The following is a 26911-nucleotide window of genomic DNA, read 5'->3' on the forward strand; positions in this document are numbered from 1 at the left end:
ATTGAGCCTACAAAGAGAAATCATAAGCTAATAGATATTATTGATGAGCCCAGCACCAGGTAGACAGGCATTCTCAGTAAGTAATACTGTTGCAGTTATTATTCTACAGAAATGCTTTCGAGACTCTCCTTAGATGCCAGGAATCAGTGGAGAGAATGGGAAAGACCTGCGGACTCACAGAGACCTGAATTCCAGTCCCACCGCCCCTAGGAGTGAAGTTGCTCAGATAAGCCTCATTCTGGCTGTTTCTTGCTACATCCCTGGGACCCAGCCCAGTGTCGACAGCAGGTAACTATGTACTGAATAAGAACAGGCTTCAGCTTTCCATCTGCATAAGGTGGGGGCGCCGAATGCTGGCCGCAGCACCTGGGGAGTCTGCTCAGACCCACGAGCCTTGAGGTGGATCAGTCTGTTTCCTAACTGACAGGGAATTAGAAAATTAGAATTGTCGCAACTCTCCATGCTGACCTCATCATCTTTCATTCCCCAAACCCCAACCCAGTCTGCATGTGTCCCCGTCTTAGACACTGATGTCCCTAGCCAGCCAAAACCTCTGTCATTCGTCTTCGTCCTGCCTTCTCCCACACCCTCTCCCCCAGCGAGTCCCCACCAGTTTTACCTGTTTCTCCAAGCCCTCCACCACTGTCCATTTCCATTGCCAACAACCTGGCCCAGCCAGCATCTCTCTCACATGCCCAGGACACCTGCCTGGTTTCCACCAGCCTCTCTGGACATCCTTGAATCCACTTTCCACAGAGCAACTGAGTTCACTCTGGTCACGGACAGCCACAGGGCCTTTGCACATGCCTCTTTTTAACCTTCTCTCTAATCCTTCCCCCACCTGGTTAACTGCAATTCACTCAGACTCAGCTCAAGTGTCACCTCCTCCCGGAAGCTCTCTCAGATTTTCCTGATCAAGTCAAATCCTCCAACACAGCTTCTTTGTGGACACACAGTTACAGGTTGTAATTGTGTATTTGTTTCTGTGATGGCTTGATCAATGTCGGTCTCACACCTGAGACTGACAGAAACTTGAGGACAGGGTCAAAGTCTGCTTTGTTCATCATTTTTTGCCCCAGGTCAGCACCGCACCTGATGCTTGGTGGGTGCCCAATAACCACTTGTTGAGTAAATACACATTCAGTGAAGGGGCAAGCTGTGCCCTGCAAGGAATTCCAAACCACAAGGGCTCAAGCGGTTTATGTAGGGTGTGGGACCACACCGTTGATTTGGACTTCCGCAACCCCGGACCCAGGCTGTAGCAGGGTATGGGGCTGCCAACCTGGGTCCTGGGATAAGAAACCAAGAACAGGCTCGGCCAGAAATCCGGAGTGGTTGCAGTCACAGGACTCCACCACCAGGTGGCGAAGTGGCTTTGCCCACTGGGGAGGCTGGAGCCAGGCGCCCTAAATAAACTGTTCAGTTGGAGGTTGTCAAACTTTTGAGGGGGTGGTCACTGACTCCCTTAAGAATCAATGAGCTCATGAACCTCTGGCTAGAAAAACATGCAGGGGTGGAGCCAGTGTTTGCGGAGCTCAAGACATGCAATTTGGGGATCCTGTTTATGAAAATAAACACACAATTACAAATTCCAAGTTAGGTCCACAGATGTACCGGGGGCCAGAGCAAGAGAGAGTCCTGAAGCCTAAGCAGTGAGCCTCACAGTAAATCCGCCTCTACACCTGCCTTATTCTGTACAATGTCAGGAACCTCCCCCAGCCGGCCTTAGAGCGCCCAACCCAGGCTCACGCAGACCCACCTGCCCGAACTCAGCCTGCGCTCAGAGACCCAGCCCTGAACTCAGGAGAAACGAGAAGTCTTGGCAAGTCCAGGCTGGCACTGCTCTGCCCGCCAAAGGCAAAGCACCACGATTTCTTTTTCACGGGGGCTCCCTCCACTCCAAGGCTCCCCACTTTTGCCTGATGAACTTGGGGGGCTAGGTGGGGCCATTTGGCCACAGCTTATATGTGGTTGATCACCAAATGAGATCTGCAGCATCAAGGAGACCTTCTGAGGGGAGAGGGGGACCCCATCCCCCCCCACAACTCTAAGCTCATGCCCCAAACAAGGCCATACCGTCTGCGCCCTGGCTGGGCAGCATGAATGAATGCTTTTTGTAAGTCTGGTAATTCTCTTCTGATGGACACAGTGATACAGCATAGTATCATTCTGGTGTTCAGAGAGTCTGGCTGGAAAAGGTATGTGTGACAAACACACTGCAGACCTGGTCAGCCTATTTAGGTGCTTAATTTGGTTGAAATACCTAAAGTCTCCAAATATCTGATCTCCCTGGAGCTTTGTCAGCCCTGTTACTGTGGCCAGCCCACCTGAGACAGGCCCTCCTTCCTGGCAGGTGCCACAACTCTCGACATTTTATACTGATTTGTGGGGTCACTTGGCCAATTAATGACAGCTCACCTGGTCCCTGGCACACAGCATGGGGCTGACTAGGGTGGAGGGGTTCACAGGCTACCCCCCCTGATGTGCAGAGAGGCCGGGGCAACAGAGGGAGCCAGCGCCCTGGGCAGATGTTTGAGCCTGGACAAGGCTGGAGGGAGCTGTCTGGGCTACGTCCCAGGGCAGTGGTGACGGGGCTCCAGCCTACAGTGGGGAGCCAGAGAACTGGGCAGGGGTGGGGCTCGAACCTGGAGAGCAGAAGGAGGAATACCCTGCTCTCCCCTCCAGAGCTCCCCCAGACAGGACAGGGGCTTCTGGGACCCTGGCTGCCTTGTGCTCAACACTATGGGATTCTCTGTCCGCAGAGGCCAGGGCTACGCTGTGACTATTCCCCAGGGTACAGATGAGGAAACTGAGGCTCAGAGAGGCCAAGGATCCCTTAAGTGGTAGAGGTGGTATCTGAGCCCAGGTGTATAGACTCTGGGCTTCCTTGGTGGCTCAGATGGTAAAGAAACAGCCTATAATGTGACCCTGCTTACCTATGACACTTTCCATAAATAAAAGCTGAATGAATGCAGAAAGGCAGCCAAGGCCCAGAGAGGTTAAGTAATATGGGAAAGGACACACAGGGCTAGACTCCCTGTCCAGTGCTCTTCCTGGCTAGTGCAGCCCACTGACCCAAGAGAAGATGCTGATGGGAAAGGGGGCCCCCGATGCCAGGCATCCCCCAACCTCCAGCGGGCCCGCCGTCTATTCCTGAGTGGCTCACCCCGGAACTCCTCGTCCGTGAGGCGCTTCTTGTGGGTCAGCAAGAAGGGGAGCAGCCCATCCAGGTCAGCGGTGGAGCCCCGGGACACGATGTCAAAGAGGATAGGCCGGTTGAAGACTTTGAGGATGGGAGGCGGCTGGGGTGCAGGAGCTTTGGAGCTCTGTGGCTGCTTCCTGAAGGGGGAGGAAGCGGGGTGACAGGAGGGCTCATCCCCTGCCCACCCTCAGGGTCTCCAGCCTCAGAGGCTGGAGGATTGTAGGGGAGGGCAGCTGGAGCCCTAGGGAGGGGCCAGGCTGAGAGGGGAGAGACATCTGGAGACACAGAAGAATGTTTTACCCCAACACTCTACCTTGCACCTACTGTGTGCTGGGTGGAAACAGACAGAAAGAAGCTCACAAGGTCCCCACCCATCTATCCATCTACCTATCCATCCATCCATCCACCCATTCATACATCCAACCATCCACCCATTCACTCACCCATCCATCTACCTATCCATCCATCTACCCACACTCCCACCCCTCTACTCATCCACTCACCCATCCATCTATCCACCCACCCACCCACCCATCCATTCTTCCATCCCTCCCCCCACCCACCCACCCACCCATTCACCCACCCATCCACCCATCCATCCATCCATTTGTCATTTATTAAGTGCTTAATAAGCCAGAGACTGAAAGAGAAAAAGATACTAAGGACAGAAAGGAGGAATACCAGACTAAAAGGTAAAGCAACTCTATCATTTATTCAAATCATTCACTGCTTGATTTATTCATTCAACAAACATTTGAGACAAATGAGGCCGTGAACACAGATGCTTAGTTCAAGGCCCCACCATAGTCAACACTGATAAACGTTAGCTGCTGTTCCTGTCATTATTTAGTGCTACTGGGTGTCCGAAGCCTGTATGTGTGGAAGAAATGCTGAGCTAGAGGCGGGTGGAGAAAGAATAAGGTGGGGAGGGCTGGGGGAGGAGAAGTGATGGAGAAGGAAAGAAGGGCAAAAACAGACAGTCATTTAGCCATTCAATAAGCATTCATTGGGCACCTACTGTGTGCCAGGTTTTGAAAGACAAAGAGCTGGCGCAGAGCTGGCCCCGGGGCACCGTGCGGGCAGGGACGCTCTGTGTCACATCCTCACCCACACAGCACCCAGCACATACTGGGGGGCAGGAGGAGCCTGTGAAATGAAGACGGAACGGACAGGAGAGGGGGAGACGGGGAGTGCGAAGGGGAGAGTGGAGGGGAGCAGAGAGGGAACCAGACAGAGGAGGTGGGGCCGAAGGGCGAGGGGTCACCGAGGTGTTCCTCTGCCCGGGCCCAGACCTTGCACCCCAGGATGGGGCCTCCAGCGACGGGGCACCAGGGAAGGGAGAAGAGGTGCTTCTGGACATCGGAGTTGGGGGGCACATAGGCTAGGGCAGCCCCCATTTCATCTGCTCCTGAACTGTGACCTTTGAGCCAAAAAATGAAAAGAACACCCTCACCCTGCCCCCGTCCTCACTGAGGCAGCCTTCGGGGTCTCTGAAGACCTCAGCTGCTCAGCCGCATCACCCCCCCCAAGTCCTCTGCAGCCCCTCCAAAGCCATCAGCCCTGGCTGTCTGAGGTAGCGGTGGGGATGAGGGCCTGAAGGAGGGGGAAAGGGAGATGAAGAGCCCACCAGCTTCCAACGCGACCTTCCAAGGGGATCGGGCACCGGGGCACCTTACTGCCCTGGGCCTGTCTCCACTTCTGAGTGGAGGTTACAAAGTTCATCCTGCAGCTCGCGGACTGTGCTCCTTGGAGACCTCGAGCCCCTCCAGCCTCCACCTGGAATGGTGTTCATCGTGTCTAACTCTTTTCGACCCCATGGACTGCAGCACACCAGGCTTCCCTGTCCTTTACCATCTCCCAGGGTTTGCTCAAACTCACGTCCATTGAGTCGATGAGATCCAGCCATCTCATTCTCTGTCATCCCCCTCTCCTTCTGCCCTCAATCTTTCCCAGCATCAGGAGCTTTTCCAATGAATCCCCTGTGTGGCTGCCATTTCTCACCCCTTAGAGTTGGGCTTAAATGTCAGCTCCTCCTGGAAGTCCACCTGGATTATGTTTCTTGTATCAACTCCCTCTCACCTCAGCACCTCCCCCAGGGTGAACTATTTCTTTTTTTTTTTCAGTTCTACCAGTTTATTGCTATCAACCCATCTCTCTCCACCCTCCTTATGCATGCAGGCTCAGTCATGTAATTCCATGGACTGCAGCCCACCAGGCTCCTCTGTCCATGGACTTTTCCAGGCAAGAGTACTGGAATGGGTTGCCATTTCCTTCTTCTAGGGTGAACTCTTTCTTTTTTTTTTTTTTTTTGACCAAGCAGCATGCGTGATCTTCCCTGAGCAGGCTGAACCCATACTCCCTTCATTGGGAGCATGGAGTCTTAACCTCTTGACCACCAGATAAGCCCAAAGCGAACTGTCTACTCACTTGCTTTTTAAGTGTTCTGCCCTCCAAACTGAAGGTGCCAGGGACAGCTACTCAGTATCTAAGCTAAGCAGGGGCAGCATCTGGCCTGGCTCATTCCTGGAGCCCCAGGGCCAACCCCTTCCCTAACCTGGCATGTGGTGGGTGGTCCGAAAACATTCACTGAACAAACCGGTGACTCAGTGAATAAACAAAGGAGACAGACAGCTCCTGACCAAGCAGGGGCTGAGAAGGTGGGTGGGCTTCATCCAAGGGCGTGAATGAGTCTGTGATCAGCATGGGGGAACAGAGGAGGGCCAGAGGACAACAGGACACATGCAGACTTCAAGACTGTCCTCCAGACACGCACAGAGGCCCGAGAGGGTTCTTAGAGGGTGTCATGCAGAGATGGCTACACAGAGAGACAGCAGATGAACATATGGGTCGATAGGTATCCGAATGAGTGATGATGGAGGATAAACTGGACAAGCGGATGGACAGGTGGAAAGGCGGGTAGCTGATAAGAGAGAAAGAGAGAAGGAAAGAGAAATAACAAAAGAGAGAAATGGAAATGGAATGAATGAATGAATGATAAATAGTTTGATAGCTGACTGGCTGGATGAATAGAAACAGTGAGTAGATAGGAGAATGGGTGGATGTTTGGGGAGAAAATGGTGGATAAATGGAAGGCTGGTTGTATGAGAGGATGACTGGATAGACAGATGGATAGATGGGTAGACAGATACTTGAGTGAGCAGGTGATGGACAGGTGGATGGGTAGATGGATGGACTGGACAAGTGGATGGCTAGATGGAAAGACAGGTAGCTGGATGAATGAATGAGTATATAATGGGTGGGTGGGTGGATGGATGGATGGATGGATGGATGGATGGATGGATGGATGGATGGATGGGTGGATGGGTGGATGGGTGGATGGGTGAATTCAATACAGAGGAGACCCTTGGCCAGGCAGCCAGCAATACTCACTCTATGACCTTCCTCCTCCACCGCTTGTTGTCGCTGGGGTGGTGACGATACGTGCCGTAGTCAAAGAGTGAGTCCATGGGCGCCTTCTTGGGCCCGGGCACCACCGAGGACTCGTACAGGGTGGACTCCAGCAGGTCGATGGGGTTGGGCACCCCCTTGCGGAAGGCGCCCTGGAACTTCATGCGCAGGTTTGGGCGCCCGTCGCCTGGACCGGCGGGGCGACCACCATCAGCTGGCGAGAGCGACGGGGAGCCGTCCTCCCCCTCGAACAGGTTGGCCAGCGACGACAGGGGGAAGGCCTCCCCGCCGGGGGGGCCGCTCTCATCCCCGGGGAACTCGGTGGCCTCCCCCGGGCTGCCGTGGGGGCCTTCGCCGGGATCCGCCATGCTGCCCCGGGTACCCGTCCACACGGCTCGGCCTGCAAGGGAATGGGAGGGGCGTCAGGCCGGTTCCAGGAAGCCCCCCTCCCACGTGGGCAAACAGCAGTGCCGCCAGCTGCTCAAAGCCACCCTTGTAATGACAGGGGTGCAGGGAGGCCACTCCCAGATGTGGTTGGCTGCCAGCCCCCGGCAGGAGCTGCAACAGGAGCCCCATTCAGGGACCTGGAAACACGAGTCCTCCTCGGGTCCAGCTACCCTGGACATCAGCTGGAGAGGGAAGGGCCTGAGAATCACACCAGGTCCCCAAACATAGAGCCTGGGGCTGACTCCTGGCCAACCAAACCAGCTTTGGAGCACCCAGAGCAGGGTTTGAATCCAAGTTCTGCACTTAGCCACCATGTGACAGGAAAGCCGATGGTTCACAGCCTCGGTTTCCTCATCCATGAAATGGGGACAAAGCAGAACGCGTGCGATCAGGTGGCCTGTGCTGTGCCTGCCACACAGAAAGCACCTGCTGAAACAGAACCATGGAATGCGTGCTGCGGGCGCCCTAGGTGCCCAGGAAATACACATGAACTCACTGCAGGAGTCAGTCGCCCTCAACTTCCCAGCGCCATCATTATGACCCCATTTCACAGAACAGGAAACTGAGGTTCCGAGGGTTTAGTCAGCCATGCCCAAACTCTGCTCCCCAGTGCCAAGCGCTGGCCCCTTCCCCCCCCACCTCTTTGCCTGGTTAGCTCCTGCCCACCTGTGTTCCCAGCTCATGTTGCTTCCCCTGGGAAGCGCCCCCCGACCATTTGTTCGTGGGATTAGTTAATTCCCGGGCTGTGAGTACTGGAGGGTAGGGAAGGCCTCTATCTTGTCCACACCTGCATCCCCCAGACCTTGAGGGGTGCCACACGGACACACGAGCTGATGACAAAGGTATTATTGATTCTCGTCAGGTGAGGAAAATGGAGCTTGAAGAGGGCAAGTCACACAGCTTGTAAGGAGAAGAGCTGGACGTGAACCAGGCTTCTCTGGCTCCCAGGCCCAATGTTTAGCTAGGAGAAGGGCGAGGGAGGGACGACGGCCTGCTGGCTGTCAGCCCGCTGCCCTCTGCAGCACGCCACGGGGTGGGCTGGACACCAAGGATGAGTTTCCTGGAACTCCTCACATCCCGCCCGGGCTGCAGAGAAATGTCTGAAAAGCTCTCTTTTCTACATCTCTCCCTCCGCGCACATAGGCAGAAGAACAAATAAAGATTGGTCCCCACCTTGTTTGTTTTTGGTTGCCAGGAGAGAAGGCGAGGGCCCCTGAAAGAGGCCTCTCCTGGCGGGCACAGCACGGCACACAGAGGGTCAGAGCTCCTGCCTCGGACGGGCCCCACTCTGGGCACAAATGGGGAGGCAGAGCCTGGACTGTAGACTCTTCCAGGCCTGGGTTCTAATCCCAGCTAAGCTATTTCTGTGTAGCATGACCTTGAGAGAGTGTCCCAAGCCTCAGTCTTCTTATCTATAAAATGGGTACAACAGTAGTAGCTTTCTCATACATTTGCAGGAAGAATTAAATGAGATCGGGCATGTCCAGTGTTGACCCTGGTGTTAAGCTGGGGGCTGCTGATGAGCACAATCAGAGAGGGAAGGAAGGGCTAGGTGCACAGGTGCTGAAATCGCTTTTACCCATTTCCCTTCTCAGTTCAGTTCAGTTGCTCAGTCGTGTCCGACTCTTTGCGACCCTATGAACCACAGCATGCCTGGACTCCCTGTCCATCACCAGCTCCTGGAGTCCACCCAAACCCATGTCCATCGAGTCGATGATGCCATCAAACCATTTCATCCTCTGTCGACCCCTTCTCCTCCTGCCCTCAATCTTTCCCAGCATCAGGGTCTTTTCCAATGAGTCAGCTCTTCACATCAGGTGGACAAAGTATTGGAGTTTCAGCTTCAACATCAGCCCTTCCAATGGACACCCAGGACTGATCTCCTTTAAGATGGACTGGCTGGATCTCCCTGCAGTCCAAGGAACTCTCAAGAGTCTTCTCCAAAACCACTGTTCAAAAGCATCAATTCTTTGGTGCTCAGCTTTCTTTATAGTCCAACTCTCACATCCATACATGACCAATGGAAAAACCATAGCCTTCCCTAGACAGACCTTTGTTGGCAAAGTAATGTCTCTGCTTTTTAATATGCTGTCTAGGTTGGTCATAACTTTCCTTCCAAGGAGTAAGCGTCTTTTAATTTCATGGCTGCAATCACCATCTGCAGTGATTTTGGAGCCCAAAAAATAAAGTCTGACACTGTTTCCACTGTTTCCCCATCTATCTGCCATGAAGTGATGGGACCAGATGCCATGATCTTAATTTTCTGAATGTTGAGTTTTAAGCCAACTTTTTCACTCTCCTCTTTCACTTTCATCAAGAAGCTCTTTAGTTCTTCTTCGCTTTCTGCCATAAGGGTGGTGTCATCTGCATATCTGAGCTTATTGATATTTCTCCTGGCAATGTTGATTCCAGCTTGTGCTTCCTCCAGCTCAGCGTTTCTCATGATGTACTCTGCATATAAGTTAAATAAGCAGGGTGACAATATACAGCCTTGATTTACTCCTTTTCCTATTTGGAACCAGTCTATTGTTCCATGTCCAGTTCTAACTGTTGCTTCCTGACCTGCATACAGGTTTCTCAAGAGGCAGGTCAGGTGGTCTCGTATGCCCTCTCTTTCAGAATTTTCCAGTTTATTGTGACCCACACTGTCAAAGGCTTTGGCATAGTCAATAAAGCAGAAATAAATGTTTTTCTGGAACTCTCTTGCTTTTATGATGATCCAGCGGATGTTGGCAACTTGATCTCTGGTTCCCCTGCCTTTTCTAAAACCAGCTTGAACATATGGAAGTTCACAGTTCACGTATTGCTGAAGCCTGGCTTGGAGAATTTTAAGCATTACTTTACTAGCGTGTGAGATGAGTGCAATTGTGTGGTAGTTTGAGCATTCTTTGGGATTGCCTTTCTTTGGGATTGGAATGAAAACGGACCTTTTCCAGTCTTCTGGCCACTGCTGAGTTTTCCATATTTGCTGGCATATTGAGTGCATCACTTTCACAGCGTCATCTTTCAGGATTTGAAATAGCTCAACTGGAATTCCATCACCTCCACTAGCTTTGTTCATAGTGATGCTTCCTAAGGCCCACTTGACTTCACATTCTAGGATGTCTGGCTCTAGGTGAGTGATCACAGCATCATGATTATCTGGGTCGTGAAGATCTTTTTTGTACAGTTCTGTGTATTCTTGCCACCTCTTCTTAATATCTTCTGCTTCTGTTAGGTCCATACCATTTTTGTCCTTTATCGAACCCATCTTTGCATGAAATGTTCCCTTGGTATCTCTAATTTTCTTGAAGAGATCTCTAGTCTTTCCCATCCTATTGTTTTCCTCTATTTCTTTGCACTGATCACTGAGGAAGGCTTTCTTATCTCTCCTTGCTAGTCTTTGGAACTCTGCATTTAAATGGGAATATCTTTCCTTTTCTCCTTTGCTTTTTGCTTCCCGTCTTTTCACAGCTATTTGTAAGGCCTCCTTAGACAGCCATTTTGCTTTTTTGCATTTCTTTTTCTTGATTCCTATCTTCTGTACAATGTCACGAACCTCCATCCATAGTTCATCAGGCACTCTATCAAATCTAGTCCCTTAAATCTATTTCTCACTTCCACTGTATAGTCATAAGAGATTTGATTTAGGTCATACCTGAATGGTCTAGTGGTTTTCTCCACTTTTTTCAATTTCAGTCTGAATTTGGCAATAATGGGTTCATGATCCAAGCCACAGTCAGCTCCCAGTCTTGTTTTTGCTGACTGTATAGAGCTTCTCCATCTTTGGTTGCAAAGAATATAATCAGTATGATTTCACTGTCAACAATCTGGTGATGTCCATGTGTAGAGTCTTCTCTTGTGTTGTTGGAAGAGGGTGTTTGCTACGACCAGTGCGTTTTCTTGGCAGAACTCTATTAGCCTTTGCCCTGCTTCATTCTGTACTCCAAGGCCAAATTTGCCTGTTACAACAGGTGCTTCTTGACTTCCTACTTTTGGATTCCAGTCCCCTATAATGAAAAGGACATTTTTTGGGGGTGTTTGTTCTAGAAGATCTTGTAGGTCTTCATAGAACTGTTCAGCTTCTTCGGCATTAGTGGTCGGAGCATAGACTTGAATTACTATGATATTGAATGGTTTGCCTTGGAAACGAACAGAGATCATTCTGTCATTTTTGAAATTGCATCCAAGTACTGCATTTCAGACTCTTTTGTTGACTATGATGGCTACTCCATTTCTTCTAAGGGATTCCTGCCCACAGTAGTAGATATAATGGTCATCTAAGTTAAATTCACCCGTTCCAGTCCATCTTAGTTTGCTGATTCCTAGAATGTCGATGTTCACTCTTGTCATCTCCTGTTTGATCACTTCCAATTTGCCTTGAATCATGGACCTAACATTCCAGGTTCCTATGCAATATTGCTCTTTACAGCATCAAATCTTGCTTCTATCACCAGTCCCGTTCACAACGGGGTGTTGTTTTTGCTTTGGCTCTATTCCTTCATTCTTTCTGGAGTTATTTCTCCACTGATCTCCAGTAGTATACTGGGCACCTACGGACCTGGGAAGTTCACCTTTCAGTGTCCTATCTTTTTGCCTTTTCATACTGTTCATGGGGTTCTCAAGAATACTGAAGTGGTTTGCCATTCCTTTCTCCAGTGACCACATTCTGTCAGACCTCTCCACCGTGACCCGTCCGTCTTGGGTGGCCCCACACGGCATGGCTTAGTTTCACTGAGTTAGACAAGGCTGTGGTCCATGTGGTCAGATTGGCTAGTTGTCCGTGATGTAGTTTCAGTCTGTCTGCCCCCTGATCCCCTCTCGCAGTGCCTACTGTCTTACCTGGGTTTCTCTTACCAGAGGTTCCCCTCTGGGCCCTAGTTAATCAGCAGCTGTGAGATCTTGGGCAAATCGCTTCCTCTCTCTGGCCCTCAGTTTCCCCATCTGTAAAACCAGAGTAACCACACCACCCCCTAACGCTCCTGGGAGATGCCAAGTGTCTTCAAGAATCTGAAGCACCCACTGGGTGCCAGCACCTAGAATGAGACAGGGGACATTAGTTCCAATCCACCTGCCAGGCGGGTAACAGAGACCCCCTAGGGGCTGCCCCCCGAGTCCTGGCTCTGTGACGCAGGAGTGGGGGTCTGTGGAGGCAGGGAGGGCTGTCCACCAGGCTGTGGGCACTGAGGGGGAGATCAGACTTCCCCGGGCACAGTCCTGCTCGCCTCAGTGGGGACCCCAGGGCCAGGGGAAGAGAAGGAGTTTGGGCACATACTTCTTAATCACTGCACCCCCTCCCAGGTCCCCACAGGGTTCCAGACACCCTCCACCCAAGGTGGGGGCCAGATGAGGCAGCCCCTCCAGCCCCCACCATGCCTGTACCCCCTCCCCTAAGAAATCTCAGCCCAGACAGCATCCCGGGTTTCTGGGGCTCCACAACAGGGGGTCTGGAGTCAGCCAGCCCCAGGTTCAAATCCCCGCTCAGTCACTCACCCACTCACTGCCGGCAGCCTTGACAAGGCAAACAGGGATCAATGTCAGCATATTAATTATGGTGAAGTGATAATTATGAACTAAACCCCCATCATCACCGTGATCGTGGGGCTCTTGGGGGCCCAAGTGCTTCACACACTCGCTTTCACCCGGTCCTCCCTGGGACCCTAGACCAGTGGTTCTCAGCCGGGGGCCCCTCAGCTCCCCAGGGACACTGGGCAACACCCAGAAACATGCTTGGCTGTCACTGTGCAGAGGAGAGAGGGCTAATGGCATCTAGTGAGTCAAGGCCAGGGGTAGCGCCAGACACCCTACAAGGTACAGGACCGTGCCCACCACAAGAAACTACCCAGCCGGAAAAGCCAACAGTGCTGACGTTGAGAAATCCCGCTCCAGAGGTAGGTACTACGGTAATTCTCCATTCACAGATTAGGAAAACTGAGGCTCAGAGAGGTTAAGTGACTTGCTTGAGGGCACACAACAGGTGAGTGACAGAAAAAGTGAAAAGTAAAAGTGTTAGTCACGGAGTCATGTCTGACTCTTTGTGACCCCATGGACTGTAGCCCGCCAGGCTCCTCTGTCCATGGGATTCTCCAGGCAAGAATACTGCAGTGAGTAGCCATTTCCTTCTCCAAGGGAATCTTCCCAACTCAAGGAGTGAACCTGGATCTCCCACATTGCAGGGCTTCCCTGGTAGCTCAGCTGGTGAAGAATCTGCCTGCAATGCAGGAGATCCCGGTTCAATCCCTGGGTTGGGAAGTTCCCCTGGAGAAGGGATAGGCTACCCACTCCAGTACTCCTGGGCTTCCCTAGTGGCTCAGATGGTAAAACATCTGCCTGCAATGTGGGAGACCTGGGTTTGATCCCTGGCTTGGGAAGATCCCCTGGAGGAGGGCATGGCAGGCCACTGCAGTATTCTCTAGTATTTTTGCCTGGAGAATCCCCATGGCCAGAGAAGCCTGGTGGGCTACAGCCCATGGGGTCACAAAGAGTCGGAACATGATGGAGCACTCCTGCATTGCAGGCAGATTCTTTACCATCTGAGCCACCAGGGAAGCCCTTAGTGACGAAACCAGGACTCAAACCCAGGCAGCTGGCTGTGGAGGCTGGGCTACCCTAACCCCTCGGTGGACGGCATGGCCTGGGGGCCGGGTGCCACACCAAACCCTTCAAGTATCTTGTTCAAGGTGCACAACGGCCTCCCGAGAGAAGGATTGTTACCATCAGCCCATGCTAACCTCTCTGAGCCTCAGTTTCCGTGCATACAAAATGAGGGCTGCAAAACAGCTTCTACCCTATAGGGCTGTTAACGGGCAGGTCAGGTGTCTCTTGGGCCCCTAATAAGCACCTGACAGATGCTTTTTGCTTTTTTGTCCATTTTCTGGCCACACTGTGCAGCATGCAGGATCTTAGTTCCCCGACCAGGGATCGAACCTCTGCCCACTGCAGTGGAAGCACCCAGTTAAGCATCTGAACCAGGGAGGTCCCTTGACAAATACTTGAATCATCATCGCCATCATGATACAATCCCAGTATACCCACCCTCCCCAGGTACACACACAGGGTGGTCCTACAGTCGGGCCTTCACAATCCTTATTAACATTCACCAAGTCCTCCCAGCCTTTCCCTCAGTTAATCTGCCATGGCCTGGTGAGCAAAGTTGCAATGCTCCCATTTCACAGCTGAGAAAACTGGGGCCTCTGAGATGATGCCACACAGAGTGAGTGACCTTGAAGAACTGGACTCTGGACTCCCAACCTTGGACTCCCTCCACACCGCACAACCCAAGTGTGTACAGACACCAGCGTGCACGTACATGCCTGTTTGCACGCGGACACACACACAGCCTGCTCTGTGGCAATCCCCTCCCCAAACACTGCCCTGTTCTCTGTGGTTGGGGATCGCGTTCCCTCCCTGTTCTCATTTGCCCTGTAGGCTGTTATTACACATTCCAAATCTGTGCCAGACTCAGGGGGAAGGAGGGGTGCCAGCCGGGAAGAGAGGCTGAGAGTCTTCCTGCCTCTCCTCTGCGTGTAAATACCGTGTCTGTTTCCTCCTCTTCCCTCTGTGTTCATGCACATGCGTGTGCCCACTGTGAGCCCCTGGGAATGCCTCTGCAGGGGGCAGCGCCCAGCTGGCACCAGGAGCATATCAGGGGCTCAACGAAGGACATTTATGCCGTGTGGACGTCCCCACATGCTCTGTGACCACTACATTTGTTTAACGTGGCGGATTTCAAACGTTTTTAAGCATCCAAACCCTATACACACACACACACACACACACACACACACATATAGGCTTCCCAGGTGTTTCAGATGGTAAAGAATCCACCTGCAATGCAGGAAACCTGGGTTCAATCCCTGTGTTGGGAAGACCCTCTGGAGAAGAGATTGGCGACCCACTCCAGCATTCTTGCCTGGAGAATACCACGGACAGAGGAGCTTGGTGGGCTGCCGTCCACGGGGTCACAAAGAGTCAGACACAACTGAGTCACTAACACACACCCACATCATAATATATACTAGGCAGCAGTCCACACACAGACAGTAATTGTGGCAGGATGGACGGGTCTGAGTCCCAGGGCCCAAAGAACAGGATTGGAAGCCATTCACCCATGTATTTACTCAACAAATGTTTCCTGAGCATCTATTGTGTGCCAGGTCTTGGGGACACAGACGTGGGCAAAACAAAGAACTCCTGCCCCCCTGGGGCTGACCTGGTGAGAAAACAGAGCAAACAGCCAGACAGAGCAAGAAGCTGAGGCATGTCTGGGGAAAAGAGCTGGTTAGACAGGAAGGGCTTGGGAGCGGTGAGTTCACGGGTGCAGGGCAAGGAGATACAGGAGATACAGGGCTGAGCCGGGGTCCCCCAGGTCTTCCTCTCTGCCCGGGTCAGACCCCAAGGTCTCCAGAATCATGGCTGAAGGTCACGCATTCGGCTCTGATGGCCCTGGGGACTCGGTCAGGGCAGCAAAACCCATGCTCCCTGGCCCGACTGAGGAGGGGGGAGCTGGTGGGTCAGGGACAGAACACGCATGCTGACGGCAGACCCATCGGGGTTGGCACCCAGACCCGACTGCTCAGTAACCAGGTGAGCCTGAGCGAGTCACTTGGCCTCTCTGAGCCTCGCAGGCCTCATCTGCCCCCGAGGGACTTAACTGGGTCATTGTGAGGATCATAGGAATTGAGTCAAGCACCTGGCACAGAGTAAGCCCTCAACAGCAAACCGCAAGACCGCGCGAACGGCAGGTGCCTTCTCCCTGACAATCCTGGGTTCAGCAGGGGTGGGCTGGAGGTCTCTGGCTCCATACCCCACATCCTTCTTCTGGCAGAAGAAGGGGCCCACCCTCGCCGTTACCCCGGGGCTTTGCCTGATCTCATGGAAACCCTGGCACGTCCTTGTCAAATTCCGTCCTCCTGATTACGTGAGCGAGGAAAGCTGCTTAGATCTGGGGGCAAGTTCAGGCGTGCAGGGGCCGCTCCACCCCAGGGGGAGGAATTCCAGGGAGCTGGGACCGATGCACACCAACAGGCAGTTGCTGAGCGCCAACTGTGTGTGGGGCGCCAGGGAAGCAGACGAGAGTGGGCACTCGGGGAACTCGGTCTAGGAAGGGACCAGATGGCTGACCCGCTCCGGGCCTTTGCCTGGGCTGGTCTTCCTCCACTGGCCCCCTTTCTCTGGGTGTCATCTTAACCAGCGCTTCCTCTGAGAAGCCTTCCTTCCCACCCCACCCCATTCTAAACCAGCTCCTTGTGTTCACTCTTAGAGCAAGCTGGGCCTCCCTTTACAGCATTTCTCATGATTAGACTTTGACCTTCATTTATATCATCCTTTCATTCATTTTCTCTCTTGTCCTCTAGAGTGTGAGCTCCATGAAGGAGGGACTATTCTGTGCTGGCTGTCTCCCCAGCATTCAGCGTCATGCCAAGGCATCAGTAAATATCTGCCTGCTTAAATAGTCAGGCAAGGTCCGCTGAAGTTCTGGAAGGAGACAGGCAGGAGGAAGCAGCGCTGATTGATCCTGACGGCCCCAGAAGAGGCTGTGAGGAGGAGGGCTTGACACACGGGACAGATAAAAGAGCAGAGGAGACAGCAAGGCCGGGTGTGGGGGCTGGGAAACAGCAGGGGGCACTAAGGAAAGGGCGGCCTGAGGCATCCGGAGAAGACCGGAATGAAGAGAGAAAAGATGGGTGAGTGGGTGGGCGGACCGGGAGGTGGGGGGAGGCAGGCAGATCAGGTGGAGGTTCTCGGCTCCCAGACAGACTCCTCCCTCCATCCTGGGGCTCTCTGCCTGATCTGGGGGGTCCCCCAGTTCCTACAGTAACCTGGACTAGCCTATCATTCTAGATCAGTCCTGAGGGATGGTTCTCTTATTCACAGCTTAAATGGGTGGGGAAGGGACTAGGAGGATGGATCCCAAGGCTTGTTGGTGCTGAGAGGGAAAACGCCAGCTCTATCCAACCCTTCACCTGCCAGGTAAGGAAACGGAGGCTCAGAGAGGTAGTCACTCTTACAGGGTTGCCCAGCTCCTTAGATGTGGAAGCAGGTCTAGGACTCACACGGCCCCAGGACCTGCGCCTTCAGCGGATACTTTATTATTTTTTTATTTGGGCCACACTGCGGGGCGTGTGGGATCTTAGTTTGCTGACCAGGGATGAAACCCACGCCCTACACACTGCAAGCATGGAGTCCTGACCACTGGACCGCCAGGGAAGACCCCTCAGTGAATACTTTACCAGGACCAGGGGACTTGAGAAGAAAAGGATGGATGATGGGGGTGGACAGTGGTTCAGGGCAGGTGGTGGGGACCACGGGCCCCAGAGGCAAACTGCCCACTCACCAGCTGTGTGACCCTGGGCAAGTCACCCGGCCTCCCTGTGCCTCTGTCTTCTCACCTGTAAATGGTGATGACCACAGCACCTGCCCTGGGATGGCTGAGAGGGTCAAATAAGACACTGTGTAAAGCACTGAGTCTAGCACCAGGCGGCAGTGCTGTGCTTAGTCGCTCAGTCGTGTTCGACTCTCTGCGACCCCATGGACTGCAGCCCGCCAGGCTCCTCTGTCCATGGGGATTCTCCAGGCAAGAGTACCGGAGTGGGTTGCCATGTCCTTCTCCAGGGGATCTTCCCAAGCCAGGGATCAAACCCGGGTCTCCCACATTGCAGGCAGATTCTTGAACCGTCTGAGCCACCAGCGAAGCCCAAGAATACTGGAGTGGGTAGCCTATCCCTTCTCCAGGGGATCTTCCTGACCCAGGACAGGTGGATTCTTTACCAGCTGAGCAACCAGGGAAGGCAAGGAGTACACGTCCAGTAGAAGAGGGCTGTTGTCGGCATCATCAGTGTCACTGTAGTATCTTTATTAGAAGATGGATGGACAGACAGACTGAGAATCAAAGAAGCTATGACAGCCAGGGAGGGCTGAGTGGCTGGGCCCAGAGCCTGGGACTCTGGCAGCCGCCTCAGAGCAGCCGCCACTGGGACCTTGGCCCCTTGGCCAGGTTGCCGGAGGCTCCCCTGGCCTGGTGGGCAGCAGCAGCAGGGGGCATCACACCACGCCGGGCACCTTCCCCAGCCAGCCCGTATTTACCCAGCAGGTCTTGGCCCTGCTCGCTTCCTGTCTGCTGCACAGTGGTTGCTTGTCCAGGGCGGACAGAGGCCCAGTGTCCCATCAAGTCCCCCCCACCCAGGAGGGGCAGGGCTGGGGTGACTCACTGGGCCCCGCAGAGGGCAAGGCTGATGTGACCACGACCTCACTCAGTCATTCTGCAAGTCCTTGGCCGGAGAGATTCCGACAGGACACACAAGGATCCTTCCAAGCTCTCGGGGCCGCCCACTCGCTTCCAAGGTCCCCCACCCCAGGGTGGGAAGCACCGGGAGGCAGTGTGGCTGAATGGGTTTACAGCACACTCTGAGCAAGACAAAAGGTGACGTATGATAGGATCCCACGTACATGAAATGTCCAGAACAGGCACGTCCATAGAAACGAAGCGGAGGGGTGGCTGCCAGGAGCCGGGAGGAGTAGGGGGTGGGGGAGGGACAGTGACTGCTAATGGGGATGGGGTTCATTTTGGGGGTGATGAAAATGTACTGGGCTTAGATAGTGGTGATGTCTCTATAACCCTGAACATTCTACAAAAGAACCAAATTGCACACACTGAAAGGGTAAGTTGCATGTGAATTACATTTCAAAAATTTGCAGCTTGATGACCGCGGGAAAGTCACCTCCCCTCCCCAGCCTCGGTTTCCTTGTTGCGACAAGGGGATGTCGTGAGCTTCGATGCTCACAGAGGGGGCAGCACAAGGACTGGTGCACAGTGGGGGCTCGAGGACATGAAGGTCCTGTCCCAGGAGGTTCCGGCTCCTCCCGAGGCCTTGCCCCCTCCCATCCCTCTAACTCAGCCCTGCTCAGAGCGTGATGCTACCCAGCTCCAGACAAGGAATATGGAAGCCCCTTCTCTCTAGCCCAGCCCCTCTACCGGGGGACACTCACAGCCACAGAGACTATACCCCCCCACCCCCAGCCCAGGGAGGATTCTATAGCCTTAGAAACCATCCTACCCGTGTTCTCCTCCCCACCTGCCACTTCCTGACAGGGCGGCCGGGAGCAAGTCACTTCTCTCTGGGCCTCAGTTTCCTCATCTGTAAAACGGGGGAAATAATTACTGCCACCTGGAAAGGATAAACTCACATATTTGCTTTATCGTTACTGGTTGGACTCTACATTCATGCTTTGAATGAAAAAATAAAATGATAGCTCTCACACCAAAAGGCTGTCATGAGGACTGAATGATCATGGAAGATAATGGATTGAATTGATGATTGACGACTTTCAGACAGTGCCTGGTGCATGGTAAGTGTTAACAATGGCAGCTGCCTTTTTATTGTTAATGTTCCTTCAATTAACAGCTAGGGAGACAGAGCCCAGAGAGGGCAGGGTGGAGGCTGCACTGGGACCCAGACATCCCAGGTCCAAGGCCAAAACTCGTGATTCTGCTCGGAGACCTTGCCTTCTGAAAGGCTTTTCTCCCCTCCTCATCTCCATCTCTCCTGCATCACTGCCCCTTTTCCCAGCTGGGAGACTGAGGCCCCGAGGAGGCAGGACACCCACCCATGCAGACCAACAACCACCCCTCCAACTCACACCCATGGGCAAAAGTCAGAGAAGAGAGCAGACACCCGTGGAATGGATGGGCCAGGCAGGAGCCAGGGAAGGGTGCCCCAGGCAGCAGAAAACCAGTTCAAGATCCTCTCTCTGCCCAGGCCCGCCTCACCTGCAGCCTACACCAACAGGAGGCTGGGTCTCTAGCTAACTGCTTGAATGCCCACGTTAGCAGTGCCCACACCCCACTGGTACTTGTCACATACACCTTCTGTTTTAATCCAAGAAATAACTCTAGAAGTTGTCATCATTTCCATTCTCAAAGGAATAAACTACGACTGGGGAGAATGGAGGGGAGGGGTCGACATTTATCCAACACCCATCGTGTGCTGAGCCCGCTCGCACTGACCTCTCACCCCCATTTCACAGACGAGCAAACTGAGGCTCAGAGAGACCAGGAGACCCAACTGAGGTCACAGCTCAACAGGAAGGGAATGTGGCTGGGATTCCAACCACCTGCTTTTAAGCCCATTTGAGTTCATGCCTTTAGTGTACGACACCCTCTCCTTGGGGTCCCCTTTCTAAACGCCACACCCCCTGGAAGTCACCGGGTGGGCCAGAACAGACTTGTAGTTTTGATTGTGCCTTTGCCGCTTAGTAGCTGTGTGACCCCAGGCAGATTATATCACCTCTCTGAGCCTCAGTTTCCTTATTTCTAATTTTTTTTTTTTTTTTTTGCTGCACGGCACAGCATGTGGGAATCTTAGTTCCCAGACCAGGGATCGAACCCATGACCCCCCTGCATTGGAAGGGCAGAGTCTTAGCCACTGTACCAGCAGAGACGTCCCCTTACTTCTAAGAGGGAGCTAATCACAGCACCCACCGCTGGGTTGCCTGGGGCTGTGGGTGTTAAGAGGGAGGCTCATAAAACGCTGTCCCAGATGATGGAAACTTGGATGCCAGCTCCAGGAGGGTGGGGGCCTCTTCTGTTCCAGTCACCCCTGAGTTCTCAGGGCCTAGAACAGGGCCTGGCACATCGCAGCTGCCCAAGACATACTTGCCAAATGAATGACCGAATGACTGAATGAATGAACTCAGAGATATAAATGAAAGGAATCGCACATAAGTCCTTCTCTACAGGACAGACAGACCTTCACAGTTGCACCTCTGCCCAACTAACCAGCTGGATAAGCCCTCCTTCCCATCCTTGAACAGATAACTGAGCACCTACTGCATGCTGGGCTCTCTGACCTATGACGTTCAACAACCTCCTGTGATGGCGACAGCTACCATGTGTCCATTTTGCAGATGAGGAGACTGAGGCTCAGACAGGCCAGGACCCTTGCCTGAGCCCCTGTCTGAATCTGAGCAGGCGGGTTTTCCTGATGCCCCCACCTGGCTGCCCTGTCTGTTGAGTCACTCAGCCCTTCCTTGCTTCATCCATCCGCTCTGTCCACAGGTATTCCTGAGTCCCTCCTCTCTGCCAGGGGGCACAGGAATAGGAGTGAACCGGGCCAGCTGGTCCCCGTCCAAGATCTGTGGGCCCCTTGGCCACCGGGGTCTCCTCTGAACCTGGGGGGGCCCATCAGGGACACGTGTTGGAAGTGCCTGCTCCATACACACCCTTGACGAGCTGTCCCAGAAGGTGGTCAGCCTTCCTGGTCAGTGGGGTGGAAGCCAGGCCACTCCACCCTCGGGGAAAAGCTGGTGTCCGGTGAGACTGAGGAGCTCTTTGTGCCGCGGGTGGGCAGGGCGGGGGCAAGAGGGATGGCCGTTACTCACCACCCAAAGAAAAATAAGCGTACTCCCATTTGGTCAATGGCCCTCCTGTCTGCCCCCCACGCCACCACCTCCTTCCTGAGCCTTTCCCGCCCTCTGATCTCATCTGGAGCAGACCTGTGGGGGCCTCCGATGCCCCTGGTGTGCCGTCTGGGACTGTCACTGAGGAGGAAACAGGCTCAGAGAGATGGCGTGACCGGCCTGAGGTCACACAGCCAGAAGGGCAGAAGGGGGAAGCTGATGACCAGGACAGGGCTCAGAGGCGGGAAGGCAATGGGAGTCACAGTGAAAGCGAGGGCCTGGCCTCCTTCCTCATTCCTGCTCGGCCAGGGTGACAGCTCAAGGGGACTCCAGGGCACCTGAGGCAGGGGGAGCCCAGGCCAGGGCAGGAGTGGGCAGCCAGGAGGATCCAAATCCCCCTCAACTGGTCTGCTGTGACCCCCTGCAAACCCCGAGGGTGGCAGCCCCAGGAACAGAGAGGTTAAGCCACTTCCTGAAGTCACACAGCAGCGAGTGGCCGAGCTGGGATGTGAACGGAAGTGGGTCAGACTCCAAGAACGGACAGTCCCAGTGGCTTTCTGGGAAGGAAGCTGCGCCAGCCACAGGGCTTTTCAGGGACCCTAGGGGTCACTGGGACCTGGCTTTCAGGTCCAGCTCTTCCATAAGCCGGCGGGGCATCCCTTGGCAAATTGCTCTTCTCTCTGAGCCTCGGTTTCCTCTGCTGTAAAATGGGACTAGCGTTCCTGCCCTGCCCAACTCCAGTGGGGGTGATGCTGCGACCCCATCGAGGCATAGACCATCAGGCAGTAGACACTGGTTACCCGCTCAGCAGTCTGTGCTGCTCTGGAGACTGTCCACAACCACCCCCAGTTGGCACCCCATTTCACAGGTGAGGACACCAAGGCCCCAGGAGTGAGGGAACTTCCTGAGACTTGGGGTGTGAACCAGGTAGCCAGGCTCCAGCCCTGTGGGTAAGCACTAAATCAGGAAAGTAGGAAACTTTGACGGCTCCTGGCGCTCAGTCAAGGCCTGTAAGTATTTCCGAGCTGCAAAGGCAGCGTCTCTTGTCCAAGCGCAAGTCCAGCTTTGCCCCTGCTTCCTTCCTCCTGCCTTCCTGGCACAGAGGGGCTCTCGGAGGGATGAGCTGGAGGAAAACGCGCCCTGGATCAGGCTGGGGGACAGGATGAGGAAGCAGACGGTGCTTGGAACCCCCTCCGTGTGCTTTGGACTGTCCTTGCAGAGACGGAGGGGACTGACAACCCCATCTGACCGACGAGGAAACTGAGATCAGAGAGATGCGACGACATGCCTGAGCTCCCCTGGGGAGAAGGCAGCAGGCATAGGAGTTAAGTCCGGGCCTGTCTAAACAGTTCAGGTTCTTACCTCTAAACTGAAGACTATCTTCCCATGACCCCAGATCTAGACAAATGGAGACAGGCCACCTTGGAAGTTAAGGGACATGGATTTTGTATTTATCTCTTTTTTATTGATTTGGCTGCATTACGTCTCAGTGGTGGCATGTGGGATCTAGTTCCCTGACCAGGAATCAGACTTAGTCAGATAAATGAATGGAGTTCAGATCTTAGTTCTGGCCCTTCCCAGCTGGGCCAGCAACTTCACCATCCTGACCTCAATTCCTCCCTCTCAAAAATGGGCACCATCCTAGCTTTGCATCCAAATGTACTGAGCCATGCATGGGCTCAGTGTCTGGCACACAGTAAGTGCTCAATAAATGCTCGCTATCATCATAATGACTGCTAACGCAGCCTATGCTTGGCTGAAGCCAGGCAGAACCTTGCACCCAGAGTTCAGAGTGGCAGCTGCGGGTCCCAGGACCACAGGCATCTTGAGACGTCTGAATTAATCTTTAACAGGTGAATTCCGCCCCAACCTGGCGACACGGAGCATTCCAGAGGGCCTGCTAGCAGGAAATGTTCTCTTGGCTCCCCAGATCCTGCATGAGTCAGGAGGAGCTGGTCCTTGGGTTCCCCCGTGAACTAGGGAGGGGCCTGGAGTGTTCTTCCTAGAGTCAAATGGGGGAAACTGAGGCACACAGCAGGTCGAGGGCCTGGGAGGTGTAGAGCCGCCCGCTCTCCATGTGGCCCCCTCCCTCCCAGAGACACACGAAGGACCTCAAAGGACTCTGGCCCTCTCAAAACACTGTGTTCGGGCACTCAACCGTGCAACTGGGGTTGATTGCGCACCACGTGCCAGGCGCCCTGAGACCAAGTCTTGCAAAGTGCTTTCCCTCCCACATCTTCCAGCCGCCTACCAGGGATGCCAGCCCCTACCTGGGGCCTCACACCTCTGGCTGGATGACGTCCCTGCCTGGGGACCGGCCTCCCCACCCAGCCCCGACTCCACGGGCCTTTCCAGACCACACATCCGGTGTGGTCCTCCCAGGCTGGACTTGCAGGGCTTCTGGGTCTGACCCAGCCCGCTGCCTGTCTGATCCCTTGTCCTTCCTGTTCGTGTCACACTCCAGACAAACGGGACAAAGTCTGAGCGCTGCTAGTTTCACCATCTGGTAACAAGTAGAAGTCAGGTCTTTACCTGAATACCCTTCCCCAGCGTCTGCGTTTACTCCTCCAGGTGAGCCTCCAAGGCCACCTTGATCAAGCCCTTCCGGGAACCCATTCGTCACAATCCCACCCACAGAGCACTCCCCTGGGACCCAGCCATCCGGGGCACACACGCTCCCTGGCTGGGTGCTCTTGGGGCTGGTGTGGGTGCTGCCTGTGGGCAATGCCAGGATCAGGTAGGCAGCTGCAGGGGAGGAGGCAGCCCTCCTTCCCATCCCACCGGCTCTCTTGGACCACCCAGTTCATGCCCCCACCCCAGGCTGGGGCTAGCCGGGGGTCCAATGCCCCAGCGCCCAGTTGAGGGCTGGCCCAGGGCAGCTTTGCAAGAGGGTTTTGATGGACAAAGGAGGAAATGGCTGAGGCCCAGCTCACACCTGCACAACTGATCAGGTGGGAGGGGAGTCCACAGCCCCGGCCTGGATAGAAGGCATCTGGTCTGGATTTCGCTTGGGGGATTCGAGGCGTCTTCACTAGTCTCTCACACGCTTCCTTCCTCAGGCGCCCATTCTCTAAACCTGGGGAAACTCCACTTGGAAATGATCCCACCCTGCTTCTATTAATACAAGTGTGAACCTGACCGGCCCAGGACTATCATTTGTCGTTTGTCTTAGGAGCCCCTCCCGGCTCCGGTTTACCAATAAAAGTGGGGAAAGGGGTCCCCGGCCTTTCTGGCTCCCACCACTGTTCAAACAGAATAATCTAGATAAATGTGGAAATGGCCAATTACCTTTTCCCACCCCCTCCATTGGGCTTCCCTGGTGGCTCAGCTGGTAAAGAATCTGCCTGTGATGTGGGAGACCTGGGTTCAATCCCTGGGTTGGGAAGATCCCCTGAAGAAGGGAATGGCTACCCACTCCACTATTCTGGCCTGGAGAAACCCAAGGACAGAGGAGACTGGAGAGCTACAGTCTATAGGGTCCCAAAGAGTTGGACACAATTGAGTGACTTTCACACTTCACATTTCACCCCCTCCGTTAAGAAGATGTTGGGGGCAACAACCACCAGTGCAAACATCATATCCCTAGGCTGGGGCTCCCGACCCAGTGTGGGGCCCCTCACAGGTCGGCTGTCCCTGCTCCAGCCCAGGGGCGCCCTCAGCCCACCCCCATTTTATAGATGAGCTGTCTGTCCCAAAGACAGCTAAAGAAGTAGTCCAAGGTCACACAGTAGTAGGTGGCAAAGTGAGGGTTCAGACCCACACAGGCCCCACTTTCAACCTCGTAGATGATCCAGGCTTGACCCTCGTACCTGACCTCTTAGGAAGAGGCCACCCCCTCACCCAGTGACCCCATCCTTGCCCCTATGATAAAGGGGCAAAGCTCAAGCCCTCCGGAGGGTCTCAGTGTCTGAGGTCACGCCCCACCCCCACCCCTCAGCAGAAGTCCTTGGTTCTAGACACTCCGTGGCCGTAAGTCCACCCCCTCCTCGGCAGCTTCCACGACAGCCCCTGGGCTCCAGGCAGGGAGGACGTTGGAGCTGGACAGCCCTGGCTTTAAATTCCACTTGGCTATATCCCTGACCTGGGCCTCAGTTTCCTCATCTGCAAAATGGGGAGAACGGATGGAGGAAACCGGCTGGTGCTGGGCCAGGCAGGGGAGTCCGTGGTTGGAAACCGCCAGGCATGTGGGAGGGTAGGCGGTCTCTCCCAGTTCTCAGAGACCTCCCAGGGTGTCCCGGCAGAGCTGGAGGGGAGATTAGAGATCTTCCTGCCTCCTGGGAGAAGAGCCCTCTCTCTGGGGCTCAGTAAGGAAGAAGTGATCTTTGGAAGCTGCAGACTCCCAACCCTCCAGGAGGTTGAAGGCAAACCCCCAGGCACCCAACTCCCTCTTCCAAGCCCACCAGAAAGGAGGTGGCCGCGAGGTGGGCTGCAGGGCCTGCTGTGTTCGGTTCCTGGGCTTGTATCTCCGGGGGAGCAGGTACCTCCTTCCGCCAGGCCTGCATTCCCCGGAGCCGGGAGCCCGGAGCCGAGGTTAGCGCCCACTTCGCAGGTGGGGAAAGGGAAGCCCAAAGAGGTGGTGCCCAGCCCAAGGGACCCTCACGGATCCCGCGCCCCAGGCTGGCACTCCGCAGCCTCCAAGACGTACCCGGGGGCACGCGGGGCCCTTGGCTGTGCCGTCCCTCCCGGGGGTCCCCGCCCCGAAGGCCCAGACCCCACTCACCTCCGAGAGGGCTCGGCGGGCGCCGGCGGCCGGGAGCGCGGCGCTTCCTGAATCCCGGCAGCCCGCCCCGCGCCCGCCCGCAGCTGCCGCGTCCCTCCTCCCGGGGCTCAGGTTCCACCGCGCGCGCCGCCCCCGGGCTGCACCCCGCCCACGCCGCCCGCCCCGGAGGCGAGGCACCGAGCCTAGCCCGCGCCCGGGACCGGCGCCCCTGCGGGAAGGGCGGGCAGGGGGCGGAGGCGGGGCCTCGGTTTCCTCACCTTGAAAACGGGCGTCATCACCCCAGGTACAGGGCCAGGCGCTTCGTGGGGGGCGAGGGGGGGCTGGAATCCTGAGACCACAGACTTCTGAATTCGTCAGCCGGGGACTGCTTCCCAGTCTGTGAATGGGCTTGTCGCCGATTCCTCCACGCTTCCGCTCATACGTTCATTCAGCGGTCAGTTCAGAGACAGGTGTGCGCTCGGCCCCGGCCCTCGGGTAGCTCCAGACATCTGCAGGGGAGGTCCCCGTGTTACAGACAGTACCGTCCAGGACTGAACCAACGCGAGCGCCTTTGAGCTTCACCTCTTCACCCGGCGCCCAGCACGGAGCCTGGCGCTGAGCAGGCCACCAGTCAGCGTTCTCTTACGGCGAGGGTGAGCCCCACCGTGCAGCCCCGCTTCTACCACAGGCACTTGAATACCCTCATGAACAGGCAGCTCACTTCTGCCAGGACTGGCTCGAATCCTCCAGCTAGATTCCCCGGGGCCCAAGCCCTGGCT

The 26911-nt window shown here is 54.8% G+C and overlaps 1 protein-coding gene across 2 annotated transcripts in view; it reads right to left on the reverse strand.

Moving 5' to 3' along the window:
• Positions 1-26595, reverse strand: part of TRPV4 (transient receptor potential cation channel subfamily V member 4) — a 41702-nt gene extending 15107 nt beyond the window's left edge. The window contains exons 1-3 of one of the 2 annotated variants that reach the window (XM_043438705.1): positions 26411-26595; positions 6593-7010; positions 3167-3339 (exon numbers count right to left, since the gene is read on the reverse strand). In XM_043438705.1, coding sequence (XP_043294640.1) covers positions 3167-3339; positions 6593-6978 — 559 coding nt within the window. In that variant the 5' untranslated portion in view covers positions 6979-7010; positions 26411-26595. Of the gene's footprint in view, positions 1-3166; positions 3340-6592; positions 7011-26153; positions 26288-26410 lie in introns of those variants that run through there. The other variant, XM_043438697.1, reaches the window with a different exon arrangement.
• Between the last annotated feature and the right edge of the window lie 316 nt (positions 26596-26911).

This window comes from Cervus canadensis, chromosome 1 (genome assembly GCF_019320065.1).
Source record: "Cervus canadensis isolate Bull #8, Minnesota chromosome 1, ASM1932006v1, whole genome shotgun sequence".
Lineage (NCBI taxonomy): Eukaryota > Metazoa > Chordata > Mammalia > Artiodactyla > Cervidae > Cervus > Cervus canadensis.